At 48.9% G+C, this 14,029-nt stretch overlaps 1 protein-coding gene across 6 annotated transcripts in view; it reads right to left on the minus strand.

Annotated features, from left to right (window-relative positions):
* Nucleotides 1-13,676, minus strand: part of RAB6A (RAB6A, member RAS oncogene family) — a 40,388-nt gene extending 26,712 nt beyond the window's left edge. Inside the window, exon 1 of one of the 6 annotated variants that reach the window (XM_064728761.1) lies at nucleotides 13,370-13,676. In XM_064728761.1, coding sequence (XP_064584831.1) covers nucleotides 13,370-13,439 — 70 coding nt within the window. In that variant the 5' untranslated portion in view covers nucleotides 13,440-13,676. Of the gene's footprint in view, nucleotides 1-2,682; nucleotides 2,769-5,021; nucleotides 5,107-13,369 lie in introns of those variants that run through there. The other 5 variants (XM_064728769.1, XM_064728786.1, XM_064728805.1 and 2 more) reach the window with 5 other exon arrangements.
* Nucleotides 13,677-14,029: the final 353 nt, after the last annotated feature.

Below are 14,029 nucleotides of genomic sequence, written 5' to 3' on the forward strand. Positions count from 1 at the left end.
ACCAGCTGAGGATGACTGTGGAGCTGAGGAAGAAGGAAGATTTAGCAGTCCAGAAGTGCATGTGACCACAGTCTACCCAAAATTGCTCAGGAGCAAGGCACAGTGAATGGAGGAATTCCAGGGGGACCTGAACAACAACTCAGCTGCAGCACCAACTGGAAAAGCAAAAACATCCCATGCAGGAGATGCTACTGGGAAGCTGCTCCTCCATCTCAGAAATTACTTTTTCTAAAGGTGATGAACAGCAGCAGTTCTTGCTAAGTCACCTCTTTTGGACTCCTCACTCTGGTTTTAAACACTGGGAAGACAAATTCCAAACCTGGACTGGATCCTATCCCCAGCATTTAGTTAGGTGATATTTCTAAGTACATTTCTGTGAGGGAAAATACTCATTGAAGAGCATATTTGTGAGGCAGAGCAGTTGGAGGATGACTGGGAAAAGGAATAACAGTGCTAGATCCTGGCTGGTGACATTTACTATTTCCTTCTTCCCAAAACAGCCTGCTCATTATTGCTCCAATAATCCCAACAGCAGCACTCCAGATAAACCATCACCTCAGCAACTCAGCTTTTGGACAAAGTATGGATTCTGGATTGAAGTGTTTGGGTTGAAATTTCAGAACAACTCAACTTTATCTCAGGTTATTATGCTTTTGCTGTGAGCACGAGACAAATCCAAAATCTCTTTTCTATTTCATTCCATTTGCTTCTCACACAAAAATTTGGCCTATCAAGTTTCAAAGCCCAATGCTGAAGTTTTACTATTGGTGGCTCAATATTGAGTTATATATGATGGCAGTTAAAGCCCATGAGGGTGAAATCACTTTTTGAAGCTGCATCCAGGTTCTATCATTCCAACTTTCCATTAAAAACCAGTGCAGGACTGAGCAAAAACCCACCAGGAGACCTCCTGTAATTAAACATTCATAAGATCCAATTTTTACATCCCAGTATTTTATTATTAAATACCTAATTATCTGCTTGTGAAAGAAATAAAATGCTACATCTGGAGAAGCAGCAAATGTAATTAAGCCACTCTGGACAGACATTACCTTGGAGGGGTGGGGAGTGGCTCTGAAAAGCACAAATTTCACACGGACAAAAAGGGAAGGAGCCAGGAGCTTTTCCATTACCTGAAGCATGATGGATCCCTTCAACTGATTTCCAAAAACTTAAAGCCAACTTAAGTGCTCAATTTAAGTCAGAGACTAAATGCTATCAAACCATTTTGGAAAGAAGAAGCAGACAGCAAAAACATAATTATGAAATTCTGGTTTAAATACCTTTAACACAGAATTTGTTCCCATAATAAACAATATTCACAGGCAGTTTAGACAGAGATCTGCATAAAAATCCTCTAACAGAACACTTCCCAAAAGTAACTTCTGTTAAATAAACTGCAAATGATAGGCTAATGCATCATCCAATATGGAAACACTCTGCTGGATTCCTCAGAGAAGTTTCAGGAGACCTATTAAAATGCAAGGGATTACCATCCCCTTCCCTTCCCTCCATCCTTTAACTCAGCTAAATTTTGCCTAATGTTTCCCCAGCACCATTTTCCCAGTGGCAAAACAAGCAAATGCTTCCTCTCCTGACTCCCCACACTGCCACAAAGAAATTCCTGCTCTCTCACACTGTGTGACAATTTTCCTGCTGGGGGAAGGAGAAAAGAAAAAGGAAAAGAAGGGGATGAGAGCTGTATATAGCATTCTCCTGAGTGATTCCATGTGATTCCCACAACCTACCATCTCCTGGGCAGCACTGGAAGGATTGGGAGCTGTCCTCTGCTCTTCCCACACAGGAGGTGCAGAACAGCTTCCACAGGAGCTCCTCAAACTCAGTTTCCACAGGCAGACACACACGTGAGTGTTCCTTCAGAAGTGACTTTGAACAAGATCCTAAAATAATCCTGATTTCAGGTGAATGCAGCTGCCTTATGAAGAGGCAGCTTGCAAGGAAGAAGTGCCTGGAGTAGCCTCAGGAAGCACAGCTCTCCTGCAGGCAGCTGCTGATGGGAGCTGACAGGGCTGGCTGTGGAGAACACCTGGGGACAATAACCAGGGACACACACGGGTCTGTGCACGTGATGGAACTGCCCTGGCAGGCAGAGGGAAAACAGCTGGTGTAAAACAGCACAGGGACACCACAGAACCTGGGGTTTGGGAAACCAAAAAAACCCCAACCACAATTTGGTTTTTAGTAACAGAAACCCAAAGGGTGTCAAACTGAGAGCAGCACAGCTGAAGGAGCTGTGGGCTCTGGGCAGCAGCACAATCCTACAATCCCTGGCATTAAGGATGCAGGGAGGGATATCCTGACACCACAATGTCCCTTTCTCCTTCACACCTCCTGATCCTGAGCTGCCCCTGCTCCTCTCCTGGGAACTGGGGCAGGACAGAGGCCAGCAGCCATTCCATGCTCCTGCTGCCTGCACTGCAAATTAACAACTCCACGCTAAAGGATGTTAAACCATTACATCAATTCCCAACTTTGCAATGGGAAACTTCTCCTCTAACTTACTCCAAACTGAGACACTGACCTCTCCTTATGGAGCTGACAATGAGCTTGTTCCTTCCCAGCTGGGCTCCACAAATGCCTTGGGCAGAGCCACAGAGCCTGAAGGCTCTGCAGACCCAACGTCTGATATTCACCTGTTATCATATTTCTAAAGTCCCATACCTTCTCAGTGATATTTCTTGGGGGCAGTTCTTCACAGCACAGACTCCTTCCTCTGCTTGTTGGTCAGGGCTCCTTCCAGGCTGTCCCTGCCTGCCCAACCCACCCCCTTTTATCCCAGTTACCTTCACTGGCCACAGCTGCAGCCCAATGAAGGACATCACAGCTGCAGCCCATCTACAACAACCAGGGCTCATCAGGGCAAGGCCTAGACACAGATATTCAAGCACAATATTTCCCCCTTTTCTTTTACTTACATATATTCAAGTACTAGATTAATCTAAAATTAAAAATAGCTAGTCTTTAAAAGGCAGGAATTTGGTTGCAAGTAATAAAGGGAACAAGGTCTGTTTGTGTTTTATTCTGATCTCTTCTAGATGAATGGATATTCCAGAAGGAATTGTAGGATTCAACTATAGAAAAAAAAAAAAGGAAGTGTTTATATGAGAAACTGGGGTTGGAGCAGAAGATCCTTCAGACAAGAATTATCTACACTCCCAAGTGGGATACAGTATCTTGAAATAAATACTCTCCTCCAGCAGTACAATTCCTTCATATTAAGGACACATAATAGTTAAGTTGCTATTTAATTGTAATATTTCTTCTCTAAGAGTTGTTTCTGACTTCAGTAATTCCTTGTATAAATGTGCACAGAAAATATTCTGGGGTCTTCAGGCTGCCCTACCCAAAACCAGCTTTTAAGGGTTAGCTCCAAACTCAAGCACCAAATCCAGGGAAAAGCACAGAGCTGCTCTCAAAAACATCTCATGTAGGACACTTCTTCCCCCCCTCCAGTTTGCAAAGGTAAAGCTAAAAAAGCCTTTGCTCTTCCTGGGATCTGGATGCAGGCAGGCAAAACCAGACCTCAAATCTCTGCCTCTCCCTCAGCCATGCAAGGCTTGCACAGACTAAACAACCAAATTTAAAATATCAGCCACACAATCCCCCAGGGACATTTTTCTCTAGATGGCAGGATTTACTGGAGGCAAAGTGTAGTAATTCACACAAGGCTCCTTTTGAGTTTCCTAAATCTCTCTTGCATTTTTAAGCAAAAATGTAAAAATCCTAAAGCCAAGGAATTTATTTTTAACTGTAAATTACTCACTGTGACAGTACAGAGTCCACCAAGCCTAGAAACAGAGGCAACCTATGGACCCTTTGCATTTCACCAGAGAGGAGGGAAATATTTTAACACCAAGATTGGAAAAGCTTTTTTCAGTGGGAAAAGCTTTTTTTAAGTCTGCTGTTGCACGACAGCATCCAAATAAAGAGGTCAATTTTATGGGACACGAGTGTTTGATCTCCCTACTGTTTATGCAGTGTCAGGGGGAAAAAAAATAAACACCACCCTCTTCTTCAAGTCACATTGTGGTTTAAGAGCAACCAGAAATAAAAAAGTGGAAGAGAATTATGGTCATGATTGTACAATGGTGGAGAAAACTGATGACTGCCCAGTGAAAAAAGAGCAAAGATAATTCAGCTAGGGCAGACAAACGGGAAGCTGGAAGAACAGAAAGAGTAGGAACATAATTATGATTTGAATACATAAATATTTAATATTAAGGGCAGCTGGAAAAGCTGAGAAGAAATTACAAGAACTGGTGAGTAAGCCCAGCAGTGAGAGCCTGGAATAGAGCAACCCTGTGAAAACCTCTTGGTAGAGCATTCCAAGGTCAGGGGAAAAAGGGAAAAAACCAAAAAGATTGGGATTTCCTTGTGATGACACTCCAGCTGTCTCCAGCCTCTCTTCCAGCTGTGTCCAGCTGCTGCTGAAGGATTCACCTCTGGCTTTACCCCAATCAGTGGCACCAGCTCAGCTTGAGGAGAGCCATCCTGGCTTTGATGTGGACACAAGTGACTTTTTGGCCATTTTGAGTGAGCCAAGGACAAAATGCCCAAAAAGCTGCTCCAGAATCAAGTCAGGGGAAGGGGAAAAAAATAATGAGGTACTAGAGGCAAGACAGAGCAGCAAACCTATAGCATGAATACCTGCATACTGCTGTGAGGAAAGTCAGAAAAGAGTTAGAAATTCCTTCAAAAGAATGTTCTCCATCTCCTCCACCACTCAGACACCCACTGCATGACTCCATCACCCAGCCAGGTCAGATTTCTCTACCAAGCCTTCCTTCCATCAGGCCATTCAAAAACCCTCCAGTCACTGACACCAGGGGCTCTGACAGCCAGTGCTGTACCAGCAGAGGAGGACAGGAATGAGTAGTTCCTACTCCCAGAAAAGGCAACATCTCCATTAAAAAACAGAAGCTGCAGAGAAACACTGCTGCACTCACATTAACCCAGTGCTGTCTGCCCTTGCTGTATTTCATACTTCTATAGTCCAGTACCTTCTCAGTGATATTTCTTGGGGGCAGTTCTTCACAGCACAGACTCCTTCCTCTGCTTGGTGCTGCTTCTCAGTCAGGGCCCCTTTCTCTGACTGCCCAACCCACCCCCTTTTATCCCAGTTACCTTCACTGGCCACAGCTGCAGCCCAATGAAGGACATCACAGCTGCAGCCCATCCAGAACAACCAGGGCTCATCAGGGCAAGGCCTAGACACAGATACTCAAATACAACACAGATATTCAAATACAACACAGATATTCAAATACAACACAGATATTTCACTAGGACTCCTACTACAAAGTCCCAACCTGTTAACAGGAACTCTCCTTTCCCAGCTCCAGCAGCAGCTCCCTAAAGCCCACACTGACAGGGATCTCACCAATCCTGCACCAGGCACTGCTTGGAGCTTTGCCAGGGATGCTGCACCCTCCATGGGCCCCCTCTCCTTTCCAGCTTTAATCCCCCTTCTCTTGGTGTTGCAGATATCAAGAACATGATGAAAATTAACTTGCTGTAACTCAAACCTAGACAGGGGCATGGGCAGGAAGCACAGCAGGAAGCATTTAGTGGAATGGAATAAACTGGCCCCTGCATTAATTACAGAAATGCTGGAGTGGGTTGGTTTTTTCTGCAGCAATTGCTGATTGCTCCTGAAGAAGCAAACCATTAAAGGAAAGTCACTTAGCAGGATAAATGGCACTCGTCTGTATGGTGCAAATGCTAATGGTACAGAGGTTTAAAGGGTCACAATTCAAGACAGAGAAAAGGCCAACTCAAAGTTAAGACATTTTCTCATTAGCAGGTTTAGCTGCCCCTTCCTGCTTCTGCCTGAAGACAAAATACTGCTCATCAATATTGCTCCAGAACTCTTCAAATTCCGGGCAAATATGCTTCAGAGTTAAGGCAAAGCCTTAATTCTGTGTGTTGGTAACACCTACACATGTCTGGATGAGAGAACACCACGAGCCTGAGAATCTCAGAATAGCTGGGTGCCATCTCCAGGGGATACTGGCAGCTGCTCAGGGCATGGAGAGACTTCCAAGGGAGCCCCAAAATCCCTGCTCCATGGGGACAGGCACAGAGACTCTCCCAAGGGTACCCCAAAATCCCTGCTCCATGGGGACAGGCACAGAGATTCTCCCAAGGGAGCCCCAAAATCCCTGCTCCATGGGGACAGGCACAGAGACTGCTCCAAGGGTACCCCAAAATCCCTGCTCCATGGGGGACAGGCACAGAGACTGCTCCAAGTGAGCCCCAAAATCCCTGCTCCATGGGGACAGGCACAGAGATTCTTCCAAGGGAGCCCCAAAATCCCTGCTCCATGGGGGACAGGCACAGAAACTGCTCCAAGGGTACCCCCAAATCCCTGCTCCATGGGGACAGGCACAGAGACTGCTCCAAGGGAGCCCCAAAATCCCTGCTCCATGGGGACAGGCAGGGACACTGCTCCAAGGGTACCCCAAAATCCCTGCTCCATGGGGACAGGCACAGAGACCCTCCCAAGTGAGCCCCAAAATCCCTGCTCCATGGGGACAGGCACAGAGACTGCTCCAAGGGTACCCCAAAATCCCTGCTCCATGGGGACAGGCACAGAGACCCTCCCAAGGGAGCCCCAAAATCCCTGCTCCATGGGGACAGGCACAGAGATTCTTCCAAGGGTACCCCAAAATCCCTGCTCCATGGGGACAGGCACAGAGACTGCTCCAAGGGCACCCCAAAATCCCTGCTCCATGGGGACAGGCACAGAGATTCTTCCAAGGGTACCCCAAAATCCCTGCTCCATGGGGACAGGCACAGACACTGCTCCAAGGGAGCCCCAAATCCCTGCTCCATGGGGACAGGCACAGAGACTGCTCCAAGGGAGCCCCAAAATCCCTGCTCCATGGGGACAGGCACAGAGACTGCTCCAAGGGTACCCCAAAATCCCTGCTCCATGGGGACAGGCACAGAGACCCTCCCAAGGGTACCCCAAAATCCCTGCTCCATGGGGACAGGCACAGAGACTGCTCCAAGGGAGCCCCAAAATCCCTGCTCCATGGGGACAGGCACAGAGATTCTCCCAAGGGTACCCCAAAATCCCTCCTTGTTCAAACTGCCATGTTGACATCAGCATGGACCCATCCAGGTCCAGCAGAAAGGAAATGCAAACCAGAATAAAAACCAGGCAACTCACACCCTGACTCTAAGAAGTCAGATTAATTAAATGCACTATTATGCTGGACAGCTGAATAAGAATTTCCTTCCCAAAACTCCTTTTTGCCAGACCCAACAGGAGGCAGCCAGAAGCAAGCAAGGGGCTTGACAACTCAGAGCTCACACCGAATTTATTTACATTCAGTTTCACACAATATTTGCTTCCCAGATTGTCTTTTTTTGTGATGCACTAGGCTTCATTTGGATAAAAGTTAAATCGTGCTGAAACACACAAAAAAGTCTTTTTTCTGGTTAATATCACTCAAATATTCCAGAACATGGTTTGAACATAAAAGGAAAATGTCTGACATAAAATAATTGATGGAATTGTTCACTGTCCCTGGGCCTTTCATAATATTAAGAGCCAGAAGAGTTCGGTTTATGCTGAGGGGAAAACAAAGAATTCATTTAGCTTGTCAACTTCTGTGAGCTCAGTAAATAAATCAAGCAAAGAGACCTGAAAAATTGGACTTTCACTGCAAGTCCACATTTTGCTGCTGTTTGTTTGCCAAGACACACATTTTTCATTTAAACTGCTTCCATAAATAATTTATATGAACGTGTCAAACCCATCACCATTTTGATGACATCTGTTAATTTTCAAAGCAGTGCATCCAGGTTGGAAAAGACCTCCAAGATCATCGAGTCCTTGATCAGCCCATGATCTCAGAGGTCTTTTCCCTGCTCCAAAGTGGGAGAGATGGATCAGCATTTCCACACCTGCTCAGAAACACCCATGTATCACAAGGTCACTGTTCTTCCAGGCCTCACAGGTCAATTCTGGAGGCTGACTTGAAAAGTCTGCTGGTGTTCATGTTGAGGCAGCAACGTGTGGGTTTTCTGAGGCACCTTTCAAAGCACTGAAGGGTTTAGCTGGCTTGTTTTGCTTGGTTGGCTTGGGTTCTATAACCATTAGTGTGCACAACAGGTACTTGTGCACGCATGAGCACCACAAAATGCCTTTAAACATCTGGACTAAATTAGCAGGTAACTAAAAGGCAGCTCTTTGCTCACAGACTGATTGCAGAAGACAGATTTTTAACCATCACTGAAGCTGAGAAAAAGGGCTGTGGGCTCTGGTAATTCCCAAAAGCTGCTAAGGTGGGCTCAGATGAGCTTCCCTGCCTTTGTTTCTCCATTAGTCCCACTTCCAGCCCCAGCAAAAGCTTTCAGGCATCTGCTTTGCAGAGCCTGGGTCCCGTGCCAGGCACCACCAGCACCCCAAGAGCTGCAGATAGAAAATCCATTATGGCACATCAAGGGAAAAGATGATCATTTTCCTTCCAGCTCACAGATTATTTCTGAGATGCAGAGAGAGAGAAAAGCACAGCAGAGTTCAGCAAGGCACAGCTACTCCTCCTTTCAAGAACAGACACAGCTCCTTCAGAGGCTTCCACAAATAGCCAGGGATCAAAAGGCACCGTGAGAACAGGCACCACAAAACACGGATGGCTTTTTCTCTGTGCTCCTTCCACACGTTGCTGCAGGAAGGGATTTTTCAGTGATGGAGAAGAAGAGAAATGGTGGAGCTCAGGATGTTGAAGGATCAGACCCCAAGCACACTGCACTGTGAAAGAATCCCAGAACAGTCTGGGTGGGAAGGGACCTGTCACCAATGCAGATGTTCAACACTGCTGATCCCATGGCTGAGCCCTGAGGAACACAGGTGAAAATCGAAAAGGAAGTCACTGAGTGCCTCAGCCTTCTCCTGGGGTAACCACATCTCCTGTTCCTTTCTGCAGACACCCCACACTTTTCCTTTATTGCTACAGAAGCTTTTGACTTCCAGGCCAGGTTTAATTCTATCAGGGCTTTGGGTTTCCTAACCTGACAATTTCTGTGCAACCTGCCCTCACTCCCACCCTCCCAGGCTTCCATTCTGAGTTTGAGCTTGTCCAGGAGTTCCTTGCTCATCCATGCAGCCCTCCTGGTGTTCCTGCCTGAGTCCCCCTTGGTTGGGATGCATTGCTGATATTCCACTTCCAGGTGTGAAGCCCAAGTTTAGAAACTCACGGAAAATTCATAGAGTCCAAAGAGAACCCCAAATATCTGAAGGCCCAGCCAGAGGAAAACCACAGGGTTAGGAAATGACCCGGAGGGGAGGGGAGAAGCCTTTAAACCACCAGTGCAACAAGGTAACAGCCCTCTGGAGCTTGTGCAACTGAGAATCCCTTAAAACAAGGGAGTTTTAGGCAGCACAGGGATGAGTGTGTGCCTGCTGTGAGCCCCATGTCACACACAGAGCACCTGCAGCTCCCCAGTTATCTAATGAGCCACATCACACTGCTCAGCAGTGCCTGTACCAACAGCGTTATGCAACAGAACAGCTCATTAGTGCTTTCCAAACTGTTATAGCTCCAAAGTTATTACACTGCGTTTCAATATTAAAAATCTCAGCTCCTGATTAAAAAAAAAAAAAACCCAAATGCAACTGGTTCTAATTTCCTTCAAGATCTTCTGCAGAAATGCTGGCACAGAGAGACAGCTGGGAGTTCTTGTGCTTTCTGCACACGTTGGTGCCCTTCAGACCTGCTTGCCAATGAAAGCTGCAGTAGAAACTCACGTGACAAACAAATATTTCTGTTGCAGTGCCCCAGCACTCACTTCTGCCCACTCAATCAAAAAAAAATCCATTTATTAACAAGTAGAGATGTTCCTATGCAAAGCAGAACCAAAGAGGTTATTAATATTTGAATATGTGTCATATTTACTGCAAGCCACCCCAATGTAGGTGAAGCGTCCACTCCCTGACGTGACCCAGAAATCAGAATTCCTTAAACTTGAGGTATTAGGACTGATGAAAACCACCTGATAAAACCAGATCAAAGGCAGTAAGAAACATACTTCCCCACACACAATAGCTCTATCTAATCCCTCAGCACCGAGAGCTCTCCCTGCCTTTTTAGCAAAGATTAGCATATTTAAAACTGCTAAACTCTGTATAATCTTCAATCATTGAGAAAAGTAATTCAATTAAGGAGAGTGCTGGTGAAGTTGCCTTCTCCCAGCCAGCCAATGCTGTATCCCTGTAGAAGTTAATAAAAACAGGGCTGGGAAGAGAGGAGAGGGTTCTTGTGGCTGGGCAGGGATGATGCTGCAGGCTCGTGATGCACCCACAGCAAGTCCCCAGCTGGGCCTGCGAGGGGCGTGGGGGACACAAGCCCCAGGAACAAGGAGATCTGGGGGCCTGAGGAGCAGGGAAAAGCAGCATCCTAGCAGGGGAAAGAGCATCTGCAGTGGTGCTGAAGGGCACGAGGCAGAGGCACTGCAGTCCGTGGGAAGGCCGAGGATACGGCAATGAAGCCCCACAACATGGCTGAGGAGAGCAGAGCAAACCTCACACTGCCTCCGTGGGCAATCCCACCCTCACACGGAAATAAAACACCCAGGGATGCTTCTAGATCTGCCATGGAAGGGCTGCAAAGGCTGCCCAGCAAGGAGCTGCAGCTCAGATTTCCTCAGCCATGAGACACACGTTTATTGGCGAGGCTGCGTACAGCCAGCACAGCTCTGGATGCTGAGGCAGCTAATGGCCATCACAGCCCTTTGTACCATTTCATTTGTCATCCTGAGGTCCCTGGATGTCAGTGAAGGCAGAGCACTCAGCCTGCCACCAGCAGCCACAGCATATCTCTAATTATGGCCTTCCAACAGGGCACAGAACCTTTCATCTGAACAGGAAGCAAATGCTGCAATCCAGCGCAACAGTTGTACAAAGATCTCCTGGGTTGGGAAAGCTTCTATCCTAAAAAACTTTTATTTCTGCATCTCCCTTAACCCTCCAGACAAAGAACAGCAAGGTGTGAGCACAGCCCACTCCAGCTCCCTTTCTGCAGCACCAGATTCTCCCGCAGCTTCCTCCAAACATCACGAGGGCGTCTATTCCTCCAGGAGAGCTCCGCATCCTCCGGGCAGTTCAAGAAATAAAAAAAAATAAAAAATTACAGCGAATGACATCATGACAGAGACATGTGAAGAGCTCCACTCGGGGAGGAAGGGCCGTGTCTCAGGGAGGCAGGCTCAGGGAGCCGTGTTGGAGCATGCCCACGCTGCAGCACCCGCGGGATGCGCGGCCACGGAGCGAGCTGGCACCGAGTCAGCCCAGACAAAGGCAGGGGCAGGGCTGGAGCCCACCGTGCTGCTGCCAGCCCTGCCTGCACTCCAGGCAGCTCCCAGGCAGCCCTGAGCCCCGGCCCCGGCAGCACAGGCAGGGCTGGGAGTGCTCGGCCAGGAGGATTTCGCTGGGCTGTACCCACAGAATCCCCCTCTCCTCCCCGGGCTTGACGCTGTGACTGGGAATTATTTAAAACCTTCCAGTATAAAAACACATCATTAGCTGAGAGGCAAAAAAAAATTCCTAGAGGAAGCAGATATCTGACGTTATGTCTGCTAGAGGAGACAAGAAATCCACGTGCGAAGGAAGAGCTGCTGAGGTTTGAGATCTGCACCAGGTGCCACAACCTTCCAAGGATGGATTTGAAAAGCCTCGTGATACTGAAGCTCAGAAATCATCACAGCCCTTTGTAAATATTTCAGATTCCTGTTATCAAATACCTGGGAAAAATACCAACCGAACAAAAAAAAAAACCCAGCATTTTCTACACATGACCCTCATCCAAAATCCTCATAAAATGGCTGGCCAAATAGCACCTTACCAAGCAGATCAGGTGACTTACCCAAAAAATACTAAATAATCAAGTTGCACTGGTGCTCCCCAAATCTCTGATATGAGAAGAGCTGTTTCAACCCCAAAAACACAAAATAAAAAGGGAATGATTCAAGGAATAGACTAAAGGAAATTGCCAACACACAGGTAAATAATTTCAACCGCAGCCTTATCACCATCTGAGTGAGGAAACGCCAAGATACAACTAATTTGGCCAAAAAATAAAACCAACCAGTATTTCATCATCTCCTACCACACAGACCAAAGGTGGCTGAGGGAGCAAATACCCCACCCCAAGACAGAAAATATTTTGCACCTATTCATTATGTCATAGATCTCACAGTATCTACCCAGAATTGCACAAAGCATCTCATAAAGGAGCTTTTTTTTTTTCAGAAAACTCTTCCAAGGGAAAAATTTGGAATGCAGTATTGGAGATAGAGGCCTTCCGCTGAGGAAGGAGGAGACATTGTTTAGGTTGGGCTTTTTTTTTTTTTTTTCTCATTCCAAAGACAGGGAAGAAAACCTCATTGACTGAATTAAATATTCAGAGCGTCGCTCTGCCAAGACATAACTCCATTATGGAAAAACGCTGGATTTCCACAGCAAACGCTGCGGATTGAGCCTCCTGCCCCCCAAAAAGCAGAGGAGCCGGGACCCAATGAATCAGCAACTGCTCCTGCAGATGGGCTTTGCTGGGTGGGGGGGTTAAAGCAGGGCTGAACCCCACGGAGCCCCACCAGGGTGGGTGGGTGGCAGGGATCTCATGACAGAGGATGGGTGTCCTGAGGAGGGGGATCCCATCAGACCCCAAAAGGGTGGGTGGGTGTCGGGAAGGGTGAGGAGGGGGATCCCATCAGACCCCATAAGAGTGGGTGGGTGTCAGGGAGAATGAGGGGGATCCCATCACACCCCATGAAGGTGAGTGGGTGGGTTTCAGGGAGAATGAAGAGGGGGTCCCCAATCAGACCCCATGAAGGTGGGTGGGTGTCAGGGAGAATGAGGAGGGGGATCCCATCACACCCCATCAGGGTGGGTGGGTGTCGGGGAGGATGAGGAGGGGGATCCCATCACACCCCATGAGGGTGGGTGGGTGTCAGGGAGAATGAGGAGGGGGATCCCATCACACCCCATCAGGGTGGGTGGGTGTCGGGGAGGATGAGGAGGGGGATCCCATCACACCCCATAAGGGTGAGGAACGGGATCCCATCAGACCCCATGAGGGTGGATGGGTGTAGGGGACAAGGAGGAGGGGGATCCCATCAGCCCCCATGAAGGGTAGGTGGGTGTCAGGAAGGGTGAGGAGGGGGATCCCATCACACCCCATAAGGATGAGGAGGGGGATCCCACCAGACCCCATGAAGGCGGGTGGGTGTCCGAGCCGCTCCTGAGGATGTCGGGGAGGATGAGGAGGGGGTCCCTTCGTGCCCCCCCGAGGGCAGCCGAGGGTCGCTCTGGGGTCCCGGCCCTCGGCGGGCGGTGACTCACCGCTCTGCTCGCCCAGGAACACCAGCTTGAATTTCCGCAGCGGGTTCCCGAAGTCCCCGCCCGACGACATGATGGAGGAGCCGCCGCCGCCGCCCCGCGCTCGCTCCGCTCCCCGCGGCGGCACCCGCGACCGCGACCGCTTTCTCTCCGCCTCCGCCTCCTCCTGCCGCTTCTCCTCGTCCTGCTCCCGCCCGGCGAAGGCTGCGAGCCCCGGTGAGGTGCCGGTGATCGGTGTCGGTGCCGGTGTCGGTGCCGCCGCTCGCCCCCCCGCGCTCCCGGAGCCGGCGCTCCGCCCGCCCCGCGCAGGCGCTGTGGGCGCTTCCCTCGGCTACGGGCCGGGAATGGTTCGGGCTGGGAGGGACGGGGAGAATCGGGCAGTGCCACCCCTGCCGGGGGCAGGGACACCTTCCTCGGGCACAGGCTGCTGCAAGGGCACTGCCAGGGATCCAGGGGCTGCTCTGGGCACTGCCAGGGCCTCGCCGCCCTCACATCCTCAGCACCCGGGTAAGGGCTGCAAGGTGTACCCGGCCCGCACGGGCGTGAGGGGACAACCAGCAAAGTCCTTAAAAGCAAAGGCTTAAAATCCTGCCCTGGCACAGATTCTCCTTTCAGAGGAGATCTCTGGGGAGCAGGTCCCTCACAGCAAGGCGATATTTCCCA

Source organism: Zonotrichia leucophrys, chromosome 1, assembly GCF_028769735.1.
Source record: "Zonotrichia leucophrys gambelii isolate GWCS_2022_RI chromosome 1, RI_Zleu_2.0, whole genome shotgun sequence".
Classification (NCBI taxonomy): domain Eukaryota; kingdom Metazoa; phylum Chordata; class Aves; order Passeriformes; family Passerellidae; genus Zonotrichia; species Zonotrichia leucophrys.